The sequence below is a fragment of the Hemicordylus capensis genome, chromosome 11 (assembly GCF_027244095.1).
Source record: "Hemicordylus capensis ecotype Gifberg chromosome 11, rHemCap1.1.pri, whole genome shotgun sequence".
Lineage (NCBI taxonomy): Eukaryota > Metazoa > Chordata > Lepidosauria > Squamata > Cordylidae > Hemicordylus > Hemicordylus capensis.
This window is the reverse complement of record NC_069667.1, coordinates 15,644,412-15,665,028: the sequence shown is the minus strand read 5'-3', so window position 1 is coordinate 15,665,028 and position 20,617 is coordinate 15,644,412. Positions and strand designations below refer to the sequence as shown.

The 20,617-nt window shown below is 56.0% G+C and overlaps 1 protein-coding gene across 7 annotated transcripts in view; it reads right to left on the bottom strand.

Annotated features, from left to right (window-relative positions):
- The window catches only part of ZMYM3 (zinc finger MYM-type containing 3), a 28,390-nt gene extending 8,181 nt beyond the window's left edge, over nt 1-20,209 (bottom strand). Inside the window, exons 1-18 of one of the 7 annotated variants that reach the window (XM_053273462.1) lie at nt 17,684-18,343; nt 16,788-16,926; nt 13,341-14,237; nt 12,850-12,893; nt 12,318-12,390; nt 11,061-11,355; nt 10,702-10,879; nt 9,487-9,699; nt 8,764-8,914; nt 8,217-8,332; nt 6,814-6,900; nt 6,347-6,497; nt 5,599-5,771; nt 3,493-3,658; nt 1,940-1,998; nt 1,515-1,677; nt 310-425; nt 60-234 (exon numbers count right to left, since the gene is read on the bottom strand). In XM_053273462.1, coding sequence (XP_053129437.1) covers nt 60-234; nt 310-425; nt 1,515-1,677; nt 1,940-1,998; nt 3,493-3,658; nt 5,599-5,771; nt 6,347-6,497; nt 6,814-6,900; nt 8,217-8,332; nt 8,764-8,914; nt 9,487-9,699; nt 10,702-10,879; nt 11,061-11,355; nt 12,318-12,390; nt 12,850-12,893; nt 13,341-14,220 — 3,040 coding nt within the window. In that variant the 5' untranslated portion in view covers nt 14,221-14,237; nt 16,788-16,926; nt 17,684-18,343. Of the gene's footprint in view, nt 1-59; nt 235-309; nt 426-1,514; nt 1,678-1,939; nt 1,999-3,492; nt 3,659-5,598; nt 5,772-6,346; nt 6,498-6,813; nt 6,901-8,216; nt 8,333-8,763; nt 8,915-9,486; nt 9,700-10,701; nt 10,880-11,060; nt 11,356-12,317; nt 12,391-12,849; nt 12,894-13,340; nt 14,238-16,787; nt 16,927-17,683; nt 18,344-18,693; nt 18,860-19,204; nt 19,361-19,819 lie in introns of those variants that run through there. The other 6 variants (XM_053273464.1, XM_053273461.1, XM_053273466.1 and 3 more) reach the window with 6 other exon arrangements.
- Between the last annotated feature and the right edge of the window lie 408 nt (nt 20,210-20,617).

Sequence of the window (20,617 nt, the reverse complement as noted above, 5' to 3'; positions counted from 1 at the left end):
ACCATGCAGTTCTTTCCCCACAACTGGCTAGAGGGCTGCTCGGCAACCCCAGAACCTACCGCAGAGGTCCGAAGAGGCCTTGTCCAGCTCCTCTGCCTCCGCAATCATTTCTGCCATGGCCAGGATATCAGCTTCCAGGGGGTTGGATGGGATTTTCACCTTCAACTCCTCAATGGTCTCCACAATCTTCTCCGTGCTCTCCAGCGTGGTGGGCAGGAACATTGGCACAGGCACCTGCCGGCAGAGAAGGCAGGTCAGAGGCAGGCGAGGGCAGGTCACCGAGTGCCAGAGGCAGCATCACACACTTACCGGGACAGGCATGGAGAAAGGCACGGGTACTTTCTGGCAGTACATGTTCATAGGCACAGGCACAAAAATCGGCACGGGGAGGGGCAGCACGATCACCTGGGGCTTCCAGTCGGCCTCTGTCAGGAAGGACACACAGCCATGAGGAGAGCCTCTCCTGTCCCAGCAACTAGAGCCCTCCCAGACAGACCTGGAGTACAGGCGGCCATGTTAGGGAAGCCACAACGCGCTGCAACCAGCTCGAATACGCGGCGCCCCAGCGATAGATTAGGCTGCCTGGCCATGTTCTGTCTCCTTCCCCGCCCCTGACTTTGCACTAATCCCCAAAAGGGAAGGCTGGGAAGTGGGTGGAGAAAGGAGTAACAGAGCAATGGCACCAGAGTCAGCAAAGGGCTCTCCCGGGTGAAAACTGGAGGCCGAGGGGATAGCCCCGCCCATATGGCCATGGCAAGTCTTTTTTTATTGGCCTCGGGAGCAGGTGGGAGGAGCAACCCAGCCTTGGGCACACTCCCCCACTGAGGGAGAATGGACAGAACATCTCCCCTTCGACCTGGATTCAAATCTCCCAAACGTTTGATTTTTGAAGCACAAGATGAAAGTGTTATAAAGAAACAAAATGGCCTTAGTCCAAGAGCTCTCAACCTGTGTTCCCTGTAACAGGGATTCCCAGATGTTGTGGACTATAGCTCCCATAGCCTGGGCTCACTGAGCAAAGAGGCACCGTTAAAAGTGGCGATTCTCTTACACTTAGCAGGGGGAGAGCAACTGGCCCTCTCCAACCCCAGCACAGCATCCCTCCAATGGTTGTTGCTGGCGCCTACCTTGTGTTTCTTTCTAGACTGTGAGCCCTTTCGGGACAGGGACCCATCTTATTTTTTTTTAATTGTTCGGTATAAATCACTTTGAGAACTTTTGTTGAAAAGCAGTATAGAAATATTTGTTGTAGCAGTAGTACTCCTCAGCCAAAGTCTATTGTAGCCAGGGATGATGGGAGTTGTAGTCAACAACGTCTGGGAATCCTCGTTACAGGGAACACAGCTCACTACCTTGGGTCCCCAGATGTTACTAGATTTTGACTCCCATCATCCAGCCCCTGGTGCAGGCTCCCCTCTGGGGCCACCAAACCTTGCAGGGTAGAGGCCAAAGCCCACAGGAGCTCCCCTGGGGGCAGCCCGGAAGCCCTTCCCCCCCACCCCCGCCTTCCTCACCTGTCTGACACCCCTTGGACTTCATCTCGATCTTGCAGGACACTCCCCGGTTCTGCATGAGCGGCTTGCACATGGCCGCCTTGTTCTTCCGCGGCGTGACCGGCTGAGCCGGCGGGGGAGGGGCTGGGGCCGTCGGAGAAGAAGAGCTGTTTTTCGCAGGCACCTGCGTGGATCCAGACAGGACAAGCATCAGCAGCTGCTGCGGGGAACCTCCTGCCACCTCTTCTGCAACCCGGGCTGCGCTCAGCCTCCTCTTATCCAGGGCCTGCAAACTCCCAGGCTCCATGAACAGTGCGGGGAATGGGGAGTGAATGAGGGGGAGCAGCTGGCCCATCCTAGGACAACCCCCCCACACACACACACACCAGTGGCTACCACCCTTCTGGGGGAAAGCCCAGCCAACAGGCCGCTGCCCAGGCACTCACCGCATTGGTCTCTGCTTTCTGTGGGCTGGAAGAGGGCTGCTTTGGTTCTGGGGTCTGACCTGCAGAGAAGAATGCCTGGGATGAGCTGCTTTTACCTCTAGGCACAACCTGCCTCAGTCTGGGAGGCAGGAAGAGGGCTCAGTGGGTGCCAACGGGCAGCAGAGGCCGCGCCCACTCCCCTCCAGGTACAGCCAGGGTCTTTTTGGCCCTTCCCACCACAGACTGGATGCTCGGCCGGTGGCTGGAGATGCCACGAGATGACCCAGTTCAAGCACTGCCCAGGGCGCAGGTGCAGATTCGTGATCCACATCTGAGCAGATCTATGGAAGTGTTCCCGTGGGGGGGGTGGGAGGGGAGGGGGAAAGAAAAACCCTCTCCAGAAAACACAGCTGTCCATTGGAGCTCAGGCCCCTCCCTTGGCCATTCCACCAGGGAAGCCGGCAGCTGCTCTGCTGTATACCGCAGGACCGTGGGGGGGGGGAGGGAGGAAGGGAGGGAGGGAGGGAGGAAGGGGGGGGGAGAAAGAGAAGAGGGGTGGCGCAAGTCACACCACACACGAGGCCTGAGAGGAGCCCGTGCCTCCTGAGGAAGGGAGGTCCACCTTCCGGGCAGTCAGGCCTGTGGGTATCCTGCTGTTCTGTGCAAGCACCATCCCCTCTCCCACGGGAGTCAGTATTCACCATGACTCGGGCATCCCCAGGTCCCTTCAAGTGTCCCCTTTCAGGCAGGAGCCTCTGGCCCTCCTGGTTCACACAAACACGTTCACGCACACTGAGGCGAAGGTCTTGCGTTCGGCCCAGTCACAGAATCCAGCATGCAGCGCCGCCCCCTCCCATTTATGTATTTGTTTATTAAAGGTGGTTTCAAGCCCACAGTCCTGACTTGCTCAGAAGGCCTGAGAAGAAGTTGGACAGGGGCAGGGTGTGGGCCGGAAGGAGAGCGCACCGTCCCCAGGGGAGCAGGCGGGGCTAGTGCCGAGAGCGCGAGAGGGACCACCCCGGCTGCTGCCGCTGCCGCCGCCGCCTTCCTGTTCCCAGCGTCAGACTTTGGTACCCACCAGGCCTTCGGCACCTGCCTTGGACCCTAGATGGTGCTCGCCAGCAGCACAGCTTAGAGGAGGCCGCTCCTACCACAGAGGGGGGCAGCCCTTCTGGGTTGCCTCCGGGTCTCCCGTCCAGGACTGACTGGGCACAGCACTGCTTAGCTTTGGACTCTGGGGAGAGGCCCAAGCAGGCTCCTGGCCGGGCCAGGCCCGGCCCTACACATGGCGCTCCCTGCTGCCTGTCCCGGAGCCCCCCTGGCTACACGCGGGAGCTCCAGGCAGTGCCGGCACCGGCGCCTCCTGGCTGGCCCTGTGTGTCATAGAACCAGAGAGGTTAGCAGTGGGAAGCAGCGGGGGGGGGGGGAGAGGCGGGGCACCCTGGCAGCTCCCCTCCAGCCCACCCACAGGAGCCAGTGCAGAAGAGGGTCCCTAGCAGCTCAGCCAGCCCCAGAGCCCCCGACCAGTCCCGCTCCCTGCAGCTCCGGGCTAGCCACAGCACCGGGGTACTCACTGTTCAGCAGGCTCTCGGGCCCTTTCTGGGTGTCCAGGTTGGGCTGATTCTGTTGGTTGTAAAACCGCAGCAGACACTGCTGGTTGCAGAAGTGTTTGATCTGCCCTCGCCAGTGGATGGTTTCCAACAACTTCCCCTGGCGCTTGCAGGCATGGCACCGAGCTGCCTAAAAGACACCGCCGGGCGAGATGCAGTTAGCCAGGACCCCCCAACACACACACACGGCACATCAGGAAGAGAGCCACTGCCACAGCGCACGCCCACCAGAGCCCAGCTGGCTTTGCCAATAGAAGAGACTCAAGGGCCAGGCTTCCCAATGACAGAAAGACATTCGGAAAGGCCAAGATGGCTGGAAGGCCACCTTCCTTCTAGTTTTAATTTCATTTAATTAATTAATGCATACATACATTTATATACCTCCCCCAAACCAAAGTCTATACCAGTGTTTCTCAACCACCGGTCCACAGACCGGTGCCGGTCTGCAAGGTGTTGGGTCCATGAGGCATCACTAATAAAAGTCACCCACCAAAAAAACCCCAATTTTGGGCCAGCGGGGGCCAGCAGCAGCAGTTCGGGTTTCATTTCCAGGTAGCCTTCACTGCTAGATAATGTTCATTTCGCTTCCTCAAAATAAACATTATCCAGCAGTGAGGGCTGCCTGGAAATGAGATTTGGAGAGCTGCCCCAAATTGTTTTTTGGGGGGTGCCTGGGGGTGGGGTTGGCGGTGAGGGGGTGACCCCCTTACTAACTGCTGGTCCAGGAAACTGCGCACAAATAATGTAGCAGTCCATGACACCAAAAATGCTGAGAAACACTGGTCTATACCACCCTTTCCACAAGCCCTGTTGAATAACCTTTGCCTCCAGGACTGGCATATGTGGCACTACCTCTCCTGCAGAGGCCAGATGAGTTGGCCACTAAGAAACCAACATTTACTCTCTCACTTGACCTCAGATTCTATGCTGCAAAGAGGTCTGTTTAGTACATGAATCAACTGGGATAGTCCGTAGCACCTGCGGAGGCCAAATGCTCCGTGTGGGTTTTGACAAGGGCTACACCCCTAGAGATGGAACAGAGGCAATCGCGTTGCAAGACAATTGCTTCCAGGGCGTGGCCAGGCTTTCAGTGTCCCGGCCATCGGGCCTGCAGAAGCCATGTTTGTAATGGCGTATTAAATGCTTTTAAACACAACATAAAAACTACTATAAGAGTGTATCAACGTTGCCAGAGTAATGGAAACGAATTTGGTAGGAACCACAGATGACTCCATGCAGTGAATGCAAACATTTGTTCATTGTCACCCTAATCCTACTCTTAAAAAAAGAAAGAAATGTTTACCTACCCTAGCCCTGACCCTAACCGAGGCCTGCTCAACTTCGGCCCCCAGGTGCTTTTGAACTCTTCTTTTTATCCGTTCAGTCGTGCCTGACTCTTGGTCACTCTATGGATCAATGCACTATGAACGACAACTCCCATAATCCCCAGCCAGTGGCCAATAGCCAGGGATAATGGGAGTTGTAGGCCAACATCTTCAGGAGGGCCGAAGTTGAGCAGGCCTACCCTAACCTTTTGCTTTGGGCAAAAATGACTGCAATTTTGGGGGCAGGAATAAAGAAAAGGGCAGTAACACACAGAAAGCTGCGACCGTCAGAGGTGAGCTGGTCTTGTGGTAGCACGCATGATTCATCCCCTTAGCTAAGCAAGGTCTGTCCTGGTTGCATATGAATAGGAGACTAGAAGCATGAGCATTGTAAGATACTCCCTTTGGGATAGGGGCTGCTCTGGGAAGAGCATCTAGGTTCCAAGTTCGCTCCCTGGCAGCATCTCCAAGATAGGGCTGAGCGAGACTCCTGCCTGCAACCTTGGAGAAGCCGCTGCCAGTCTGTGAAGACAATACTGAGCTAGATGGACCAATGATCTGGCTCCGTATACGGCAGCTTCTTATGTTCCTATCCACAATGCACAGTCCTGGTTTCCGGCAAACGGTGGTCCCAACAACTTTGTTGGGACCCGCTGCCAAATCACACCACCCCATCAGCCCTCTGACAGCCATGCTGGGCTGGGCTGCAAGTGGGGTGCCTCCCCCCCCCGCCCCCCGCACTCACCTTGAAGTACCACAGCAGGTATTTGCTCTTGCAGTCTTCGCTGCAGAAGTCCCAGGTGCTGCCTTCGAGCTGCTCAGTGACAGCCCGCTGGCAAGTCTGGGAGCAGTAGGTGCAGGTGATGCAGCAGAGGCCCAGGTTCTTGGTGAAATCCTGTTTATAAAGAAGCACACACCCTGCGGAGAAACAAGACAGGTGAAACCTCCCCGGGGGGGGCACAGCAGATACCCTGGCGGCGGCGGCAGCGGCGGCAGCAAGGGGCCCAGAGCAGAGGCTTGGAGAAAGAGCAGAGCACACAGCAAGGCAGAGGCAATCCTAGCAGCAGCAGCAGCAGCAGCAGCAGCAGCAGCAGCAGCAGCAGCAGCAATCCTGCACTGGCTCCTGGGGAGGACAGGACTCGGGTGGGGAGGACAGGACTCACCATTGCTCACCTCTCTGGTTCTAAGAACTTACTCCAAGCCACCGACCGACCGCCTGTGGCCCATGCCCACGGCATGCAAGGTCCTGGAAGGCACGGCAGGGCCAGCTGGGACTGGGGGAGCTGCAGCCGGCACCGGCGGCAGCAGCAGCGGCACAAGGTGGCCTCCCTCAGCAGCCGCTGCACAGCCAGGCCCGGGCAGGGCAGCCTTTCTCCTGCTCTTTGCCCTCAGGCATCTCCCTTCCTCCTCCTCCTCCTCCTCCCCCCCCCCCCCCGTCATGGGACTCTGCGGCTCTCCCCCAGGCCCGGCACATGCTCTCCCACAACAGGTACCTTCGCTACAAAAGTTCTTCTCCACCCCGGAGAAGCGGATCTTCTCGTGCAGCAGCTTCTCCTGCTTGCAGTGCTCACACTGGGACACCACCCCTCGCAGCCGCTTGAAGTCTTCACAGCAGTCGCGGCAGCAGAACTGGTAGACCTTGTCCTGCCAGAGAGAGGGGTGGGGGCGGAGAGGGGGGGCCGGCTCAGCAGGCGGGCAGGGGCCACTGGGCCAAGCGGCAGGGCCCAGCCGGGCCGACTAGACCCCCCAACTGTCTTCAGCACAGGACCCAAAGGCAGACACACACACACCCCCCAATTTCCTAGCGCAAGCTGCATGCATGTGCTCATGCACACCAACACACACACACACACCCCTACCTCCCCCATTCCAAGGCTGCCTTTCTACAAACTGCAAGCCAGCTCTGGCTTCAGCACCCTGCGCCCCTCCAGCCCTCCCTCTTGGTCTGCAGCCCTCTCACCTGCCAGTCCAGGATCTCGGGCTTCCCAGTGAAGAGGTTGTGGCAGGAATGGCAGGTCAAGTGGATCCCACCTTCTGGGCTGGTGCGCTGCATTTTGGAGGGAAGGGGAAGGGGAGAGAGATTCAGAAGGGGGCAGAGGCTCGTCTCTGCCCACGGTACCTGGCCTGCAGCTGCCTGCCCCGCTTCCTCACTCACCAGACTTGCGCCTGCCGCCGCCTGCCTGCCTGCCCACTCCTCACCGCATCATTCGCCATGCGCCCCGAGTCCCTCTCTGCTGGGCCCAGCCACTAGGCCCACATCCACCCACAGACAAGACTCTCACTCCCCACAGATCTTCAGGCCCCCCCTCCCCCTCCCCCCCACACCCCCTCTCCCCACCACTGGACATTGACTAAAGCAATCGGCAGGCACCCCCATACAGGTTCTTCCCAGGGGACGTCCAGCTGCTGCAGCTGCTCCTGGGAGGGAACAGGGTTTGGCCATGGACATTGGCGGTCAAAGACCAACATTCTGCGAGTAGAATAAATTATGCAAATCACACAATTGTTATTTGACTGATTTATTGGATAGCACACACAAACTCGCTTCGGCATCAGCAGAAGTAGAAACAGTTTATTTGAGAACAAATGACCACCCCCACGGTAGATTTGACATCAAAGACAGATATATAATAAGCTAAGAATGTGCTGCGCACACCTCCTCCTTCCCCACCCCTCCAATCTGTTGTCATTGGCTGAGCTTCTGTGATGTCAGAGCGTTCACGGACATTCTAATTTTTTTTTAGGGGGAAGGACTGGTCACAGAATGCTGACATTAAGGGCAGCCGCTGTGGGGAAGGAAGGCTTGGCAGCGAGTCTGCGGTTGGAACCTCGCCTAAGGACAGAAGGAACTTCATATAGTATGGCAGCTGGGGAGATGGAGTATGGAAGGGCAGGACAGTAAAAGGATGGAGAGGCCGGGCCGCAACTGAAGGAGGCGGCGGCTCTAAGAGCGCTTTGGCCAAAGTGGTGCCTAGAGGCACAAAGGGCTGGGTTTTGCACACAGGTCAAGGAGGTCTTGGCTCTCGCAGTTAAGAAAGAACTCTTAGGTAGGAGAGCTGGAGCACACGTGGTCCTAGCAGGGAATGGAAAACTGTGAAAAGTGCCATGAGCCTCCCCCCCTCTGGCCAAGAGAAGCCCCCTTCTAGATCCTCTTGAGTCTTAAGAGCCTTGAGCAGACACGACCTTCACCTTTCAAAGCTTTCCTCAGCACACAATGAGAGCTAGAAGCTTTTGGCTTGTTTTAAAAACGAAAGCACAGACTTTCACGAGTCTGATGGATGCATCAGATGGCAGCCATGCAGAAAACCCACGTTCCTGGGTTGAGTCCCATCACTGTGACAGTGGCAGAGCCTCCGTATGTACCTGGAATTTGGTCCAGCAGCTGGGGCTGCAGAACTGGTACACCACCTGCTCGTTCTTGTTGTAGTAGCAGGGCTCGGACAGGCTCTTCCGGCAGAAGCTGCAAGGCCGAGGGGGTCCTGGGGAGAGAGGGACTGGGCTCCATGTTCCTGCGTGGAGAGGGCACGAGGCCCCACCAAGCAGAGGCAAGGGCAGCAGGCCTGCTGGAGAGGCTCAGCTGACCGAAACACCCGGAAGCCTTCCGGGGCTACCAGGGGCCAACACCAAGAGAGCAGTTTCCGACCGGTCAGCCCTCCAGGGCTAGACCCACATATGGGGAATCTGGGGAAGTCCATCTCCCGCGCCCAGAGATTCCACCCATTCTTCGCCAAGCTGACTTGGGGGAGTCAGAGCTCCCAGTCGGCCCCACAGATATTGTGGCTCTCGGATCCCCAGCACAGGCCCAGCCACTTCCCACCCCCACCTTCCACCAAGTGGCACCCTGCAATCTGCTCCCACCAAAGCCGGCCTAGCAGCAGCCCGGGCTCTCGGGGCTACGGAGAGTTTTTACCTGTCAGCCCCGCCTGCTTGACCTTGAAGGAGGTGGTGCAGCAGATAGAGCAGAAGAGGCTCATCTTGCCGTTCCGGTCTTTGTGGGACAGCATGTCGAAGTTCTTACACAGTGTCTTGCACCACATGCAGGGATAGACCCGGGTGTTCTTCTGCAGGGACACAACAAAGGGCAGCTGCCAGGCATGCCCCTCCACCCGGGCTAGGCCCCCTCATGCGTGCGTGAGAGCCTCCCCCGCCACTGACCACTTTCATGTCCACACCAGGATAAGTGCCCACTGCCAGGGAGGGAATCTGCTAGTCCTCTAAACAACAGGGGGGAGAGGGGTGCCTCTGTGTGTGGGGGGGGAGGGGGGCAGGTCTTCCGGGCTTTGCCTGTGGATCCCATGCCATGGGAGGAAAGGAGAAGGGGTTGGCAGCAGTGTTCCCTCATGTTGTTGACTACAACTCTCAGAATTCCCAGCAGCAACGGCTTTTGCTTGGGCATTATGGGAGTTGTAGTCAACAACTCCCACTGTTGTTAGCCGCCCAGAGGCGCAAGTTTGGGCGGGGTATAAATTTAATAAACCAACAAAACAAAACGTCTAGAAATCCCTGTTGGGGCGGGGGGGGGAGCACTAGTTGGCAAGCCTGAAAACTTTTCCCACCAGCGGATGGGGGAGCTTGCAGGGACTGGCTTCTTGAGCTGGAAGTGGCCTGTGCTCCCCCGCCAGCTCAGCCTCACCTTCTTGTAGCTGTTGAGGCAGGTGGTGTTGCAGAAGCGCTTCTGCTGCCCCTCGTGGAAGAGATACTCCAGGGGCAGCCCCTTGTTGTACAGGTAGAGGCCGCAGTTGTCACAGCAGTTGGTTTTCAGGCCCTTGGTGGCGCGGAACTTGGTGAAGCAGGCATCGCTGCAGATGCGGTGCACCACGTTGCCGTTGCTGACCTCGTGCTGGATCTGAGGGCGAGACGGAGCTGCCTTTCGCTCACTGGGGCCAGTGCCAGCTGCCCTCCTCTGAGAGGCACAAGGCAGTGGGCAGTGGAGCCGCGCGCCTCCTGGTATGAGGGCTGGGAGGCAGGTGCTTGGGCAGTGGCGGCTGGAGGTTATGGGGAGGAAGGGGCGGAGCAAGGACTGAAGCCGCACACGGGGCCTTCCCATATCTGGCAAGAACCAGCTCCACGTTCTGCACCAAGGCATTTCAGTGTCCCAGAATGCACACTTGTTGCCAGCAAGTCAGTCGGGGAGGCCCAAGAAGCAGTATGCACCTGATTTTGCTACTGGACTCTCTTGTGCAGAACGGGGGATTCAGCAGCCCTTCCTCCCTTCCCTCTCACATTTCCTTCTGCTATGTACAATTCTCTTCAGACATGCTCCTTTCCTTCTTGGTGTCCTGCTGAAGGGCTTCCATGAAGACAGCTGCAGCCTTCCAATGCTCATGCAATCCCTCCACCCACCTCTTCATCTCCAATATGGAGCCTTTTTTTTTGGCCTCATATCTGGAACTTGCCTGATATGGGGGTCCTGTCCTACACATGGTTTCCACCTTGCTTTCTGTGCAAGTGGTGGCTAAGGAGGCATAAAGCTCATGATCGTCTAAGGCGGAATGATCTCCTCAGGCTGGCGGCAGCTCTCCAGAACCTCAGGCAGAGAAAGGCCTCTCCAAGTCCTCCTCGTGCCAGAAATACGAGGGGCTGAGCCTGGGACTCCAACACTGTTCCCTCCAGCAGCGATTCCCAGATGTTGTTCACGACAACTCCCAGCATCCCTAGCTGCAATGGCCTTTGGCTGGGAATTGTGGGAGTTGTAGTCAACCACGTCTGGGAATCCGTTAGAGGGAACAGTGGACTCCGACTCCTGCATACAGTCTTCCACAGCACAGACCCTTCAGCATCTAGTGGCTGCATCTTCCCATTCTCCTCCGCCCCAAATACCACCTTGGACCGCAGCAGCCACGCTCACCTCTCCTGGCTTGTAGCACACACTGCAGCGGACCGTGTCCGAGGCTTCTGACGTCTGTGGGGATGGTCTCTGTTGTTGGGCTTCATACAGCGAGAGGCATACGGAAGTGCAGAACTCAAAGAAAGAGCTGCCTGAGCCAATCTGGGCCACAACGGACTCCTTGGTGTTCCAGATCTCCCTGCAGACAGGAAGGCAATGGTCAGACCAGGGGTTGGCTGGCCGCTCGCAGGGCCGGGACAGCAAAGGACAGCAAGAGGCAATGGGGAGGCCAAAGACCACAAGGAGGCTTGCAGAGTCTAGAGCGGGGAGGGCGGGGGGACCAAGGGAGGGCTGGAGGGAGCCTCCCGGGCAGCACCCACTTTTTACAGAAGGTGCAGTTCTTCTTGTTGAGAGGCCTCTTGGAGAAGGTGGTGAGGCAGGAGCTGGAGCAGAAAAGCTGGGGCAGCCCCTTGCGCTGGTAGGCTGTCTGGCCCTTCTGCAGCGGCGTCCGGCAGTTGGCACACGTCATCTTGGTGACTGTGGAGCGGGCGGCCCGCTGGGCCATCTGATTACGCAGAGACATGGCGCGTGTGGTGCGTCGAGTGCGGAAGGGAACAAAGTCCTCATCGTTGGGGTCGTCCACCATGGCGTCGGAATCCTCATCCGAGACAGGAACTGAGAGGCACAAGAGGGGAAATGACCACTGACAGGCACTGGCCATTGCCAGGGCTCAGAGTGGGGGGAGAACAACCTGCCCCCCCCCCCAAAAAAAAAAGAACCCACCTGGAGAACTTGCCCAGGAAACTATGCCTGGACTGTTTCCCACATCTAGTCTCCTGTAACTGAAGGATCACTGGAACCATAATCAATGGCATTCACTGGCTTAGATGGCTTCAGAAAGGGGATCAGGCAAAGTCATGGAGGAGGAGTAGAGGCCTGTCAATAACTGAGAGAACTAAATAGAGCCCCCATGTCTATGGGCGGTCTACCTCTAAATACTGGTTACTGGGAGAGCAACAAAAAGGGAGGGCTCCTGCTTTCTTTGCCCTATTTGTGGGCTTCTCAGAGGTGTCTGGATGGCCACGGCAGGCTGGACTAAATGGACCTTTGGGTCTGAGCCAACAGGACTCTCTTCTGACAAGCTCCAACACGACCCATTTTGCCTCTCCCGGGTAGACCCTTCATCAGGCCTCTCCTGAACATCCTCCAGAGAGAAATTACACCCTTTCTTTATATAGGGACGTTAAATCCATCCTTTCGGCATGGAGCTTAACCAGTATACCTACTTCTCTCCCACCCACCCTTTTAACTCACAGGGTTGTTCTGAAAGGTTGGCTGGGCCAGCAGCCTAAAATTACTCCGTGAACTTTGGGACTGAGCAGGGATTTGTATCTGGACCTCTCTGGCTAGCTGCTACACCAAGAGTGCCCAGCTTGGGCCCCCAGGTGTTTGACTACAACTCCCACCATCTTCTGCCCTTGTGGCTGAGGATGATGGGAGGTGTAGTCCCACAGCATCTGGAGACCCCAGTGGGGAACACTGGGCCACACCACGTAAGCCTCAGGCAGCCTGCTCTTTCGACAAACTGATTTGACGGTTTGAGAGAATCATTCCCCTCACTGACCACCAACACTTACTGCTCTCGGAGGAGTTGACTGTCTCGGGGCGGGACACTTCTGCTCTCCTGGCCCGCTCACTCCTCTTCTGCTCCTGCAAGACACCAGGGAATCCTCAGACCAGCCAGAGGCAACAGGCCCATTAAACCACAACTTGGCTGTTTTACCCAGCACCAAACAGTATTGGATAGGCCACTGGATATGGCAACAGGCAGGGGATTATGGGAGATGCAATCAATAGCAAAGGATTATGGGAGATGCAATCAACAACATCTGGGAATCCCTGTTACAGGGGACACGGGTACTGGGTACCGTACAGAACATGCAAGATGAAGGTAAGCCTAGCTCAGAGTCCAAACTCACACAAACTCAGAAGGAGGAGAGAAAAAGGGAGAGAAGGACATGCCATGCAGTCAGCTTGAAACTTATGCCTGTAAGAATGGGCAATGGGAACTAAACGGGCAGAAAATGGCCAAGGAACCAAGAGAGGAGTTGCAAAGGTGTGAGCAGACAGGCCAGTGCTCAGCTGTGCCACTGCCACCTCCTTCCTTACCTTTTCAACGGGCTGCTCGTTCGCCTTCGCGACAGGGACGTCCCCTGAAAGAGAAGCACAAGAGACCCCAACAGCTGTCTATGATGCTCCAGAAAGGACCATGGCTGGGATGGGTCACAGCCAGGCCACCAAACTGCAGCCACCTCGGCAACCGTGAGAACACAAGAGCATTGGGAGCAGGGGGAGTAGAGACACCTTTTTGGCTGGGACGCCACTCAGGGACCCTCCAGCGTTGGCCAGGAAAGAAACAGTGGAAGAAAGAATCTTGTAAGGGAGGAGAGGGAGAGAGCGAGAGAGAGAGAGAGAGGGGCTGCTCCCTGCCTTATTGCTTGCTGAGAAAGCTAGGGCAGGGCTGTACCCCAGAAGCCACAGAAATAAGCCGCAGTGGCTAAAGGCAGAGCAACGGGAGAAGCCCCCGATGTGCCTCCCTCTGCTCAGCACCAGAGCAAAGCAAAGAGATGCTCTAGGGAGGATCTATCTTTCTTACCCACCTGGAAGTTGGGGGCCCTGCTCGGTCTCCTCTGCTTTGACCTTGGCAAGGTCTTCTTGGCTGGTGCCAATTTCCTTCTGCGCTTCAGCTGGACTCTCTTCTGCTGGCTCAGACGACGGATCAGGAGTGCTGTTGAGGGTGGCCTCCTTCCCCTCCTCCACGGCTGCCGCCACCTCCTCCTCCTCCCCCTCCCCCCACACGGGGGAGCTTTTCCTGGGGGCTTTCAACCGGGCTTTCTTAGCTAGCCGCTGACTTGTTGGGGAGCTGCCAGGCGAGGCTGTTGGTTCCTGCGAAGGCAGAGGGCTGCTCACCTCCACTACATCAGATGACTCTGGGACGCGGCTGTCTGGAAGGGAGGCTGCACTGTCTGCCCCATCTTCACCTTTTGTGCCTTCCGTGTCCGTTTTCAACACACCTTCCTCTTTCCAAGCTTCAGGAATGAGGGCTTCTGCTCCTGCCGCCAAAGGATCTCCAGGCCCCTCCTCGGGCTCCACAGGAGCATGCGGCTTGCACAAGCTGTCTAGCTCCTTGCACTTATCCAGAACGGCCAGGTCATCCTCTTTGCTCAAGCCATCCAGGACGTCAGGCTGTTCCAAGATGTCCAAAGCGCTGGATTTCTCGAGGGCCAGACTGTTGGATTTGCCGAGATCTGGCAAACCATCCGCTTTCCCCAAGCCCAAGTCCAAGTCGCCATCCAAGGTTGCTTGCTTGGGTGTTTCCCACTCCATCTCTTGGGGCTGGAGAGCCGAGGCCGTCTGGGAGGCCGTCTGGGAGGCCAGCAGATCCTCTCCAAACTCCATGTCTGCAGGGAGGTCGCCAATCAGTGGCTTATCAGGCAGGGACAGTGGCCCCAAGGAGCCGGGAAATTCACTGGGATCCATTCAACAGCAGCTAAAAACTGGGAACCAGAATGGGGAAAGAAAAGAAGGTCAGCATGTTTTATTGGATTTGTGAATATGAGAGATACCACTAACCCCGAGAGGCCCTGGAGCGAAAGGGATGGTAGCTCAATGACAGAGCACCTGCTCTGCATGGAGGAGGTCCCAGGTTCAATCCATGACATCTTCAGGCAGGGCTGGGAAAGATTCCTATCTGAAACTCCAGATAGCTGGCCAGTAAGTGCATACAATAATGAGCTAGAAAGACCAAGAGTCAGTTGCCTTGGACCCAAACCAGAACTCAATCCCTAAAACAAAAACTGGGGAGGCAATTAAAAGGAAGTGGTTCAAGAGATTATTTGAAGGTTGTGAGAACCCAGCCACATTACCTTCCTTCTCACCCACTCGTGTTCCCTCTAACAGGGATTCCCAGATGTTGTTGACTACATCTCCCATAATCCCCAAGTAAAAGCCACTAAAGCTGAGGATTCTGGGAGTTATAGTCAACTTCCTTTGGGAATCCCTTTCAGAGGGAACGCTGCCACCCACTCCACCCAAACACTCTCAATACTGACCCAGCTTTTCCCATTTGCAGGAGCAATTTTCAAAGGAAGGGGGCTGGGAGGAAACACCACAAGGTATGAATACAACAAATATCTACACACCACTTTTCAACAGAAGTTCCCAAAGCAGTTTACATAGATATAAAGAATTAAACAAATAAATAAAATGGCTCCCTGTCCCCCAAATGGCTCACAACCTAAAAAAGAAACATAAAATAGACACCAGCAACAGCCACTGGAGGGATGCTGTGCTGGGGCTGGATAGGGCCAACTGCTCTCCCCCAGCTCAATAAAGAAAATCACCACTTTAAAAGGTGCTTCTTTGTCCAGTTAACAGAGGGAAAGGGTACCAACAGGAGAATCCCTGAAAAAAGCAGCCGTTGGGATCTAAAAAAATTAATTGCTTTTCTAGTTCAGAAAACACAGTGAAAGGCATTTTCCCATCAGTGCCTGGTCACTGGCCACATCTCTTTAAAGAGACCGTTCATGTCCACTTCATGCCCAGGAGACCTTCTGAGAGTGCCTCCTCCACTGTGTTCCATCATGTTAGCCCAGCACACCTTCCACCAGCCAAGTCACAGAGTGAGTTCCTTGCAAGGGCTGATCTTGATCCCTTGAAAGCTCTGAACAACCTTCAAGGTCCTGAGTAAGCCTCCACCCCTTTCTTTTTTCTTCTAAATTTGGGGAAGCTCTCTGGTGGCCAAGAATGAGGTGGGTAGTCCAGTGGGTAGATGGATTTTTAAAAAAGAGATATCTAGTTAAACATTTTGATTGCTGTTTCTAAGTGCTGTTGCCAGCTCTGAGACACTCAGAGAGCAGGTTAGACATCAAACATATGCAAATCTGAAGTATGCAAGCTAGCAGCAGCCTTGTGGCATATTTCTGAGATGGTCTTCGGTGCTGAACTGGCCAACCCCTGTATTAGTGGAAACCCTGAAAAGGCCCCAAATGCGGCTTCAGAAAATGACAGGGAGAGTTTAGCAAGCAACGTCTGCACAAAACAGGAGGCCGCTGCACAGTGGAAGATCACCTGCTTTGTATTCAATCCCTGACAGCATCTCCCATTAAAAGCTCTCAGATGGTAGCTGCAGGCAAAGACCTCTGTTTGAAGCACTACAGAGCTGCTGCCAGTCAGAGTGGCCAATACTGAGCCAGACAGACCAATGGTCTGACTCAGCACTCACAGGAGGCAAGATCTTCCAATTTCCTCTCAGAGAAGGTTTGAGGGGACAGCAATGAGGGGCCAGATGATGGGAAAGTTCTGACCTGGGCTTCCATAAAGGGCACCGGCTCTTACAAAGCACACCAGCAGCATGGTGGCAGTGGTTATATCCATCTGCCATGGCCTCAACTCTCAGCCAGAGCTCCTCCATTTGTCAAGTGGGAGCAACAGTGATCTGCCCTCGAGAGTCCTAATGCGGACAGATCTGATAAATGATAGGTTGTGGTTATTTATATGCCACTTCCAGATATACCTCAGGGATTTCTCTGCCATGGACCTTTGTCCCAGTGAGGCTCTCAGAGTGAAGAACCCTGCTTGAGTGTCCTTCAAGTGCAACCACAAAATCACCTCTTCCTGAGGGCTGGTAGAGCTAAGTGGACCTTGAGATAGCTCTGAATTCCAAAGGAGACCAATTCCAAGCTGCCGCCTTCTCAGCAATGAGAGTGCTTGACTCACTGTCACTCTGTGCCTCCAGGCCCATCCTGAGCACCAGACCTGGAGGACAGAGCAGCCCTATGTGCCAGAAGAACCAAGGACCCGTACGTGCAGGATATCTATTGCCAGGCACAGTCAGTGGAACAGAAGAGTTCTGTACCCTAGCAGTTGATTCAGTAGGAGCAAAGGACCTTTTAGAAGGAGAGCAAAGAAGCTGGGAATGGATGGAGGATGCTCCCCAGTCCCCATGATCATGACAGAATCATGGAGAGGAAAAAGAAAGAAGGTGACCTAGTCCAGATTCTCTTACCTGAGCACTGAGTACCCAGTGCTCAAATTCAGATTCTCACCTTCTCCCAGATCCTTCCTTTGGGCTTGTGGGGCAGTAGATCTCCCTCCAGTCTCTTCTCTCCATGGGCATATACAACAGGCTACCCACACCTTACTTCTGCATACATTAGGGCAGGCCTTGACAAATGTTCTTTGGATCTAGGAAACAGCCCCAAAACTTAGGAGCCAGACAATGAACACTTGACAAAATTGCTAGACTTAATGCTGGATATTGGGGAGAGGGAGGGTAAACTGGCTTTCCTTTATTCTCTTTCCAAGGAACAAAAAAGAAAGAGTGTTGCCTGGGACAAATAACTTAAATAACTCTGCCTCTGAATTGCCTAGTCTAGGCAACACAGATAAGTGTCTATGCGCCATGGCTTCCTAGTGAATGGGATTTGTCAAGCCTTGCATTAGGGCCAGAACTGCATCTCAAGCCAGTACTTCCTTGAGGAATATTAATTATTATTATTATTATATAAATAGTGACACATTGCTTTTATAAAATAAGTATTTATATACTGCTTTTGAGGACACTCAAGAGGACTCCTTCTCCCTGCTCCATGGTTTAATTCCCCTTCACAAAAGAACTATCAAGCAAGACTCCACTAACATGAAGAGAAGCTCATCCCAACAGCCCAGCACACAGAGAGCCTGCCAATGTTCAGTCTTGCTCATCATTAGCCTCAGTTTGGGGTGTGCGTGTGTGCACTGATTCTTGCGTGCAAGCCAAGCTTGGGGATGGAAAGAGCTCCCTAGAATTTGACTAACAGCCCAATTTATCATTCCATCCTGGGAACTCTAAATACCAATCTGCATGTCCAACCAAGAGCTGCCAGTATTTTTAAGATTTTATTAATTATAACTATTTGAGGAGGAAATGGGGTAGGGGAGAGAAAACAACAAAAACACATACCCCCCAATCAGGCCCTCCATGGTCTGACAGTAGGGGGTGGAATCTGTCCCTGAGCAGCACAGTCAAGGGTAGAAAGCGAACAGTTCAAATTGTGCCCAGCTCACATGGCCTCAAAAGCAGCATCGTGCTCTCTCCTGGGGATGCCATCCAAGAACTCTCAAATAAGAGAGCAGCAAGGCAAAACCTGGCCTGGCCCAGCTGAAGCACTGGCTGCTTCTGCCTTCAGCAATTGCCTGCAGGATGCCTACCCTTGGGACAGCCCGGATTGGCCTACATACAGAGCATCACCAATCAGTCAGAATTGGATTAGTCAACTGACCACACAGGACAGCTCATTCTCCCTCCCAGGTTGGAAGGTGAGGATTAGGTTAGACCAGCTACAGCCCCTGCCTCCTCCTGCTCCGGAGCAAGCGCATGCAGGATGCCACCCCACCCCCGCAGAGCCCTCGCAGGGGCCAGGTGAGTCATGGCCCTCCCTCTCTGCCAAGGGTAGTCTGCCCCCACCCTTGGTGCCTACTCCTCCACAATGGGTCCCTGCAGGATCCCTCCCTGACGTCCTTCACGCCCAGCTCAGCATCCTAGCAGACCTCAGCCTGGCCTGTCTACCCCCTCCTGAGTGAGTGAGTCCTTACAGGATCCCACCCCTGAGCACAGCCCAGGCCCGACCCGACCTCCCTGCCCCCGCCTGCGGCTCCCTGCAGGATGCTTCCCAGTTCCCACTCCCGGCGGCCCACCAAGTGCCTGCAGGATCCCTCCCTGCTGCCGCCTCTTGGTGGGCCTCACCCACCCACCTCGCACTTGGGCAGGCCCCCCCCCGTCGACTCCTGTGTCAGCCCCCCGCCCCTCCCCCACAAGAGCCTGCATGACCCCGCCCCCTCCCTTGTGGCCCCGCCCCCGCCCATGGCCCCGCCCCTCGCCTCACGAGGTCCCGCGCCGCGCCCCTCCCCCTCCAGGCCCACGACGACAACGGCCCCCCCGCCGCTCCGACTTGCCGCCCGGCCTCCCCTCACCGCGCCGGGAGCGGCGGCTTCCTCCTCGCTCAGCTCTTCTTTGCCCACCCGCCTGCCTCGCAGGTCCTCCAGGTGCGGGTCGCGGTGGCGGCGGCCCCTTTAAATGGAGGCGCCGCTCGGAGTCCTCAGAGCGCCGCAGCCCGAGCGAGGGGGGAGGTCGGGTTGGCTGCCCATTGGCTGCCAACCGCGGGGCCCCGGCCCCTGATTGGCTGCGGCGCAGCCAGGGCTCGCGAGACTGTCTCGGCAGCGCCCAAAGCCCGGCACGGATCGATCGGCCGCGGGATCGGGATGGGGAGCCGCAAAACCCGGGGTCGCAATCCGGATCGGTCGGTGGGGGGCAAGGATTGAAATGGGGGGAGAGAAAGGGGCATCCCTCTTCTCCCCTCTTGGGCAACATACACAATTCCGAGGGGGGAGGGGAGGGGAGGGGGAAGGGGCTCCGCACCCACCCACCCCCATGGAAGTGGGGCTGCCCCTGTTGAATCCTCCCGCTCCCCCGTCGCCCCCTCACCTTTTCTCCCCCAGGTTGTGGGGTGCGCCCAGCGCGACTGGCTGCCTGTCTCCCGGTTGCTGCAGCCAGATCGTCTCCCGGGGCGGCGAGTGACGGAAGGAGCCCGCGGAGGGAGAGGGAGGGAACGCGGCGCAGCCGAGGTGGGGCGGGCACGGGGCACGGGCACCGCCCCCGGGACAGACGGAGGGGCGGGCGGCGCGGGATGGTGGGGCCGCCCCCGGGAGACACCCCCCGGACCCGCCCCTGACGCTCCTTTCCTTTTTCTGATCCCCCCCCCCCACTTTGCTCCTCCTCTTGGGGTCTGCCCCACCGTAGAACATTCCTAAATCCAGACCCCCACCCCAAAAAACACGCTCATTGCAAGAACCCCAACCCCACAAAGCTCCCCTCCTGTCCTCCATGCCCCACGGAACAGCCCCAAATGCATTCTGTATCCCGCGCCCCGAAACATGCCTGGACTGCTCTTTACGGCTCCTTCTCCTCTTCCCCACAGCCAGGCTGACCCCCTCCCTTGACCAGGATCCAGACCCACAGGCAATGCAAACGCCCCTCAACTGCACATTCTTCCTGCTTTGGGCCTCCATCGCCCCCACCCCCTTTTCGCTCTGCACACACCTCAGGTCCAGATCTCACAACCTGGAGGTTTCAACCTTTGCAGCCTCCTCTTCCCAAAGTCCTCCTTGAAAACTGTGCAGCATGGCCCTGAATTTGCTTCTGGGAGGGCACCTGCCATCCTAGAAATTGCACCCGTGAGGGAAGGGTGCCTCAAGACCTAACGCTTAAAAGCACCATGGGCCCAATTTTGGGAGCAATGGTGCATTCTGGCCAACAAAATGCAGATATTGCATTTGAATTATAGATGCAGGAGTGAAAGGCCAGTGCTGAGATCACTTGTGCAAATGTCCTAGGTCCACGTTCTTCTTTCAGATGAATTCCTCAGCTCCTCCAGGTATCTGCTTTACCCATCTCTGACAGCCATGAACCTCCGATGAGCACTTCTCTCCAGCAGCCTTGCCCAAGCCAGAAGATATGACAGCCTCAAAGGCTCCTTATCCTCATGCAACCCTTGGCCAAACATACAGAGAGCTTCAGCATAGCACAGGTGTTAACACATTCATCCATGCATTCCCAATCTTGGGACCCCAGATGTTGCTGGACTACAACTCCCATCATCCCCACCAACAGTGGCCTTCAGGGAGCAACCCAAGGTTGGGAACCCCTACCTTAAGAGATGCCTCATGTAGTCAGACCAGGTTAAAAGTTCAGAAAAGGGCCACCACTATGATTAGAATGAAGGCTGGAACACCTTCCCTATGAGGAAAGTCTGAAATGGGCTGGGCTTTTTAACAAAGGAAGGCAATTAAGGGAGGGAACATGATAGAGTTTTATGAAATATGCATGGTCTGGAGAAAA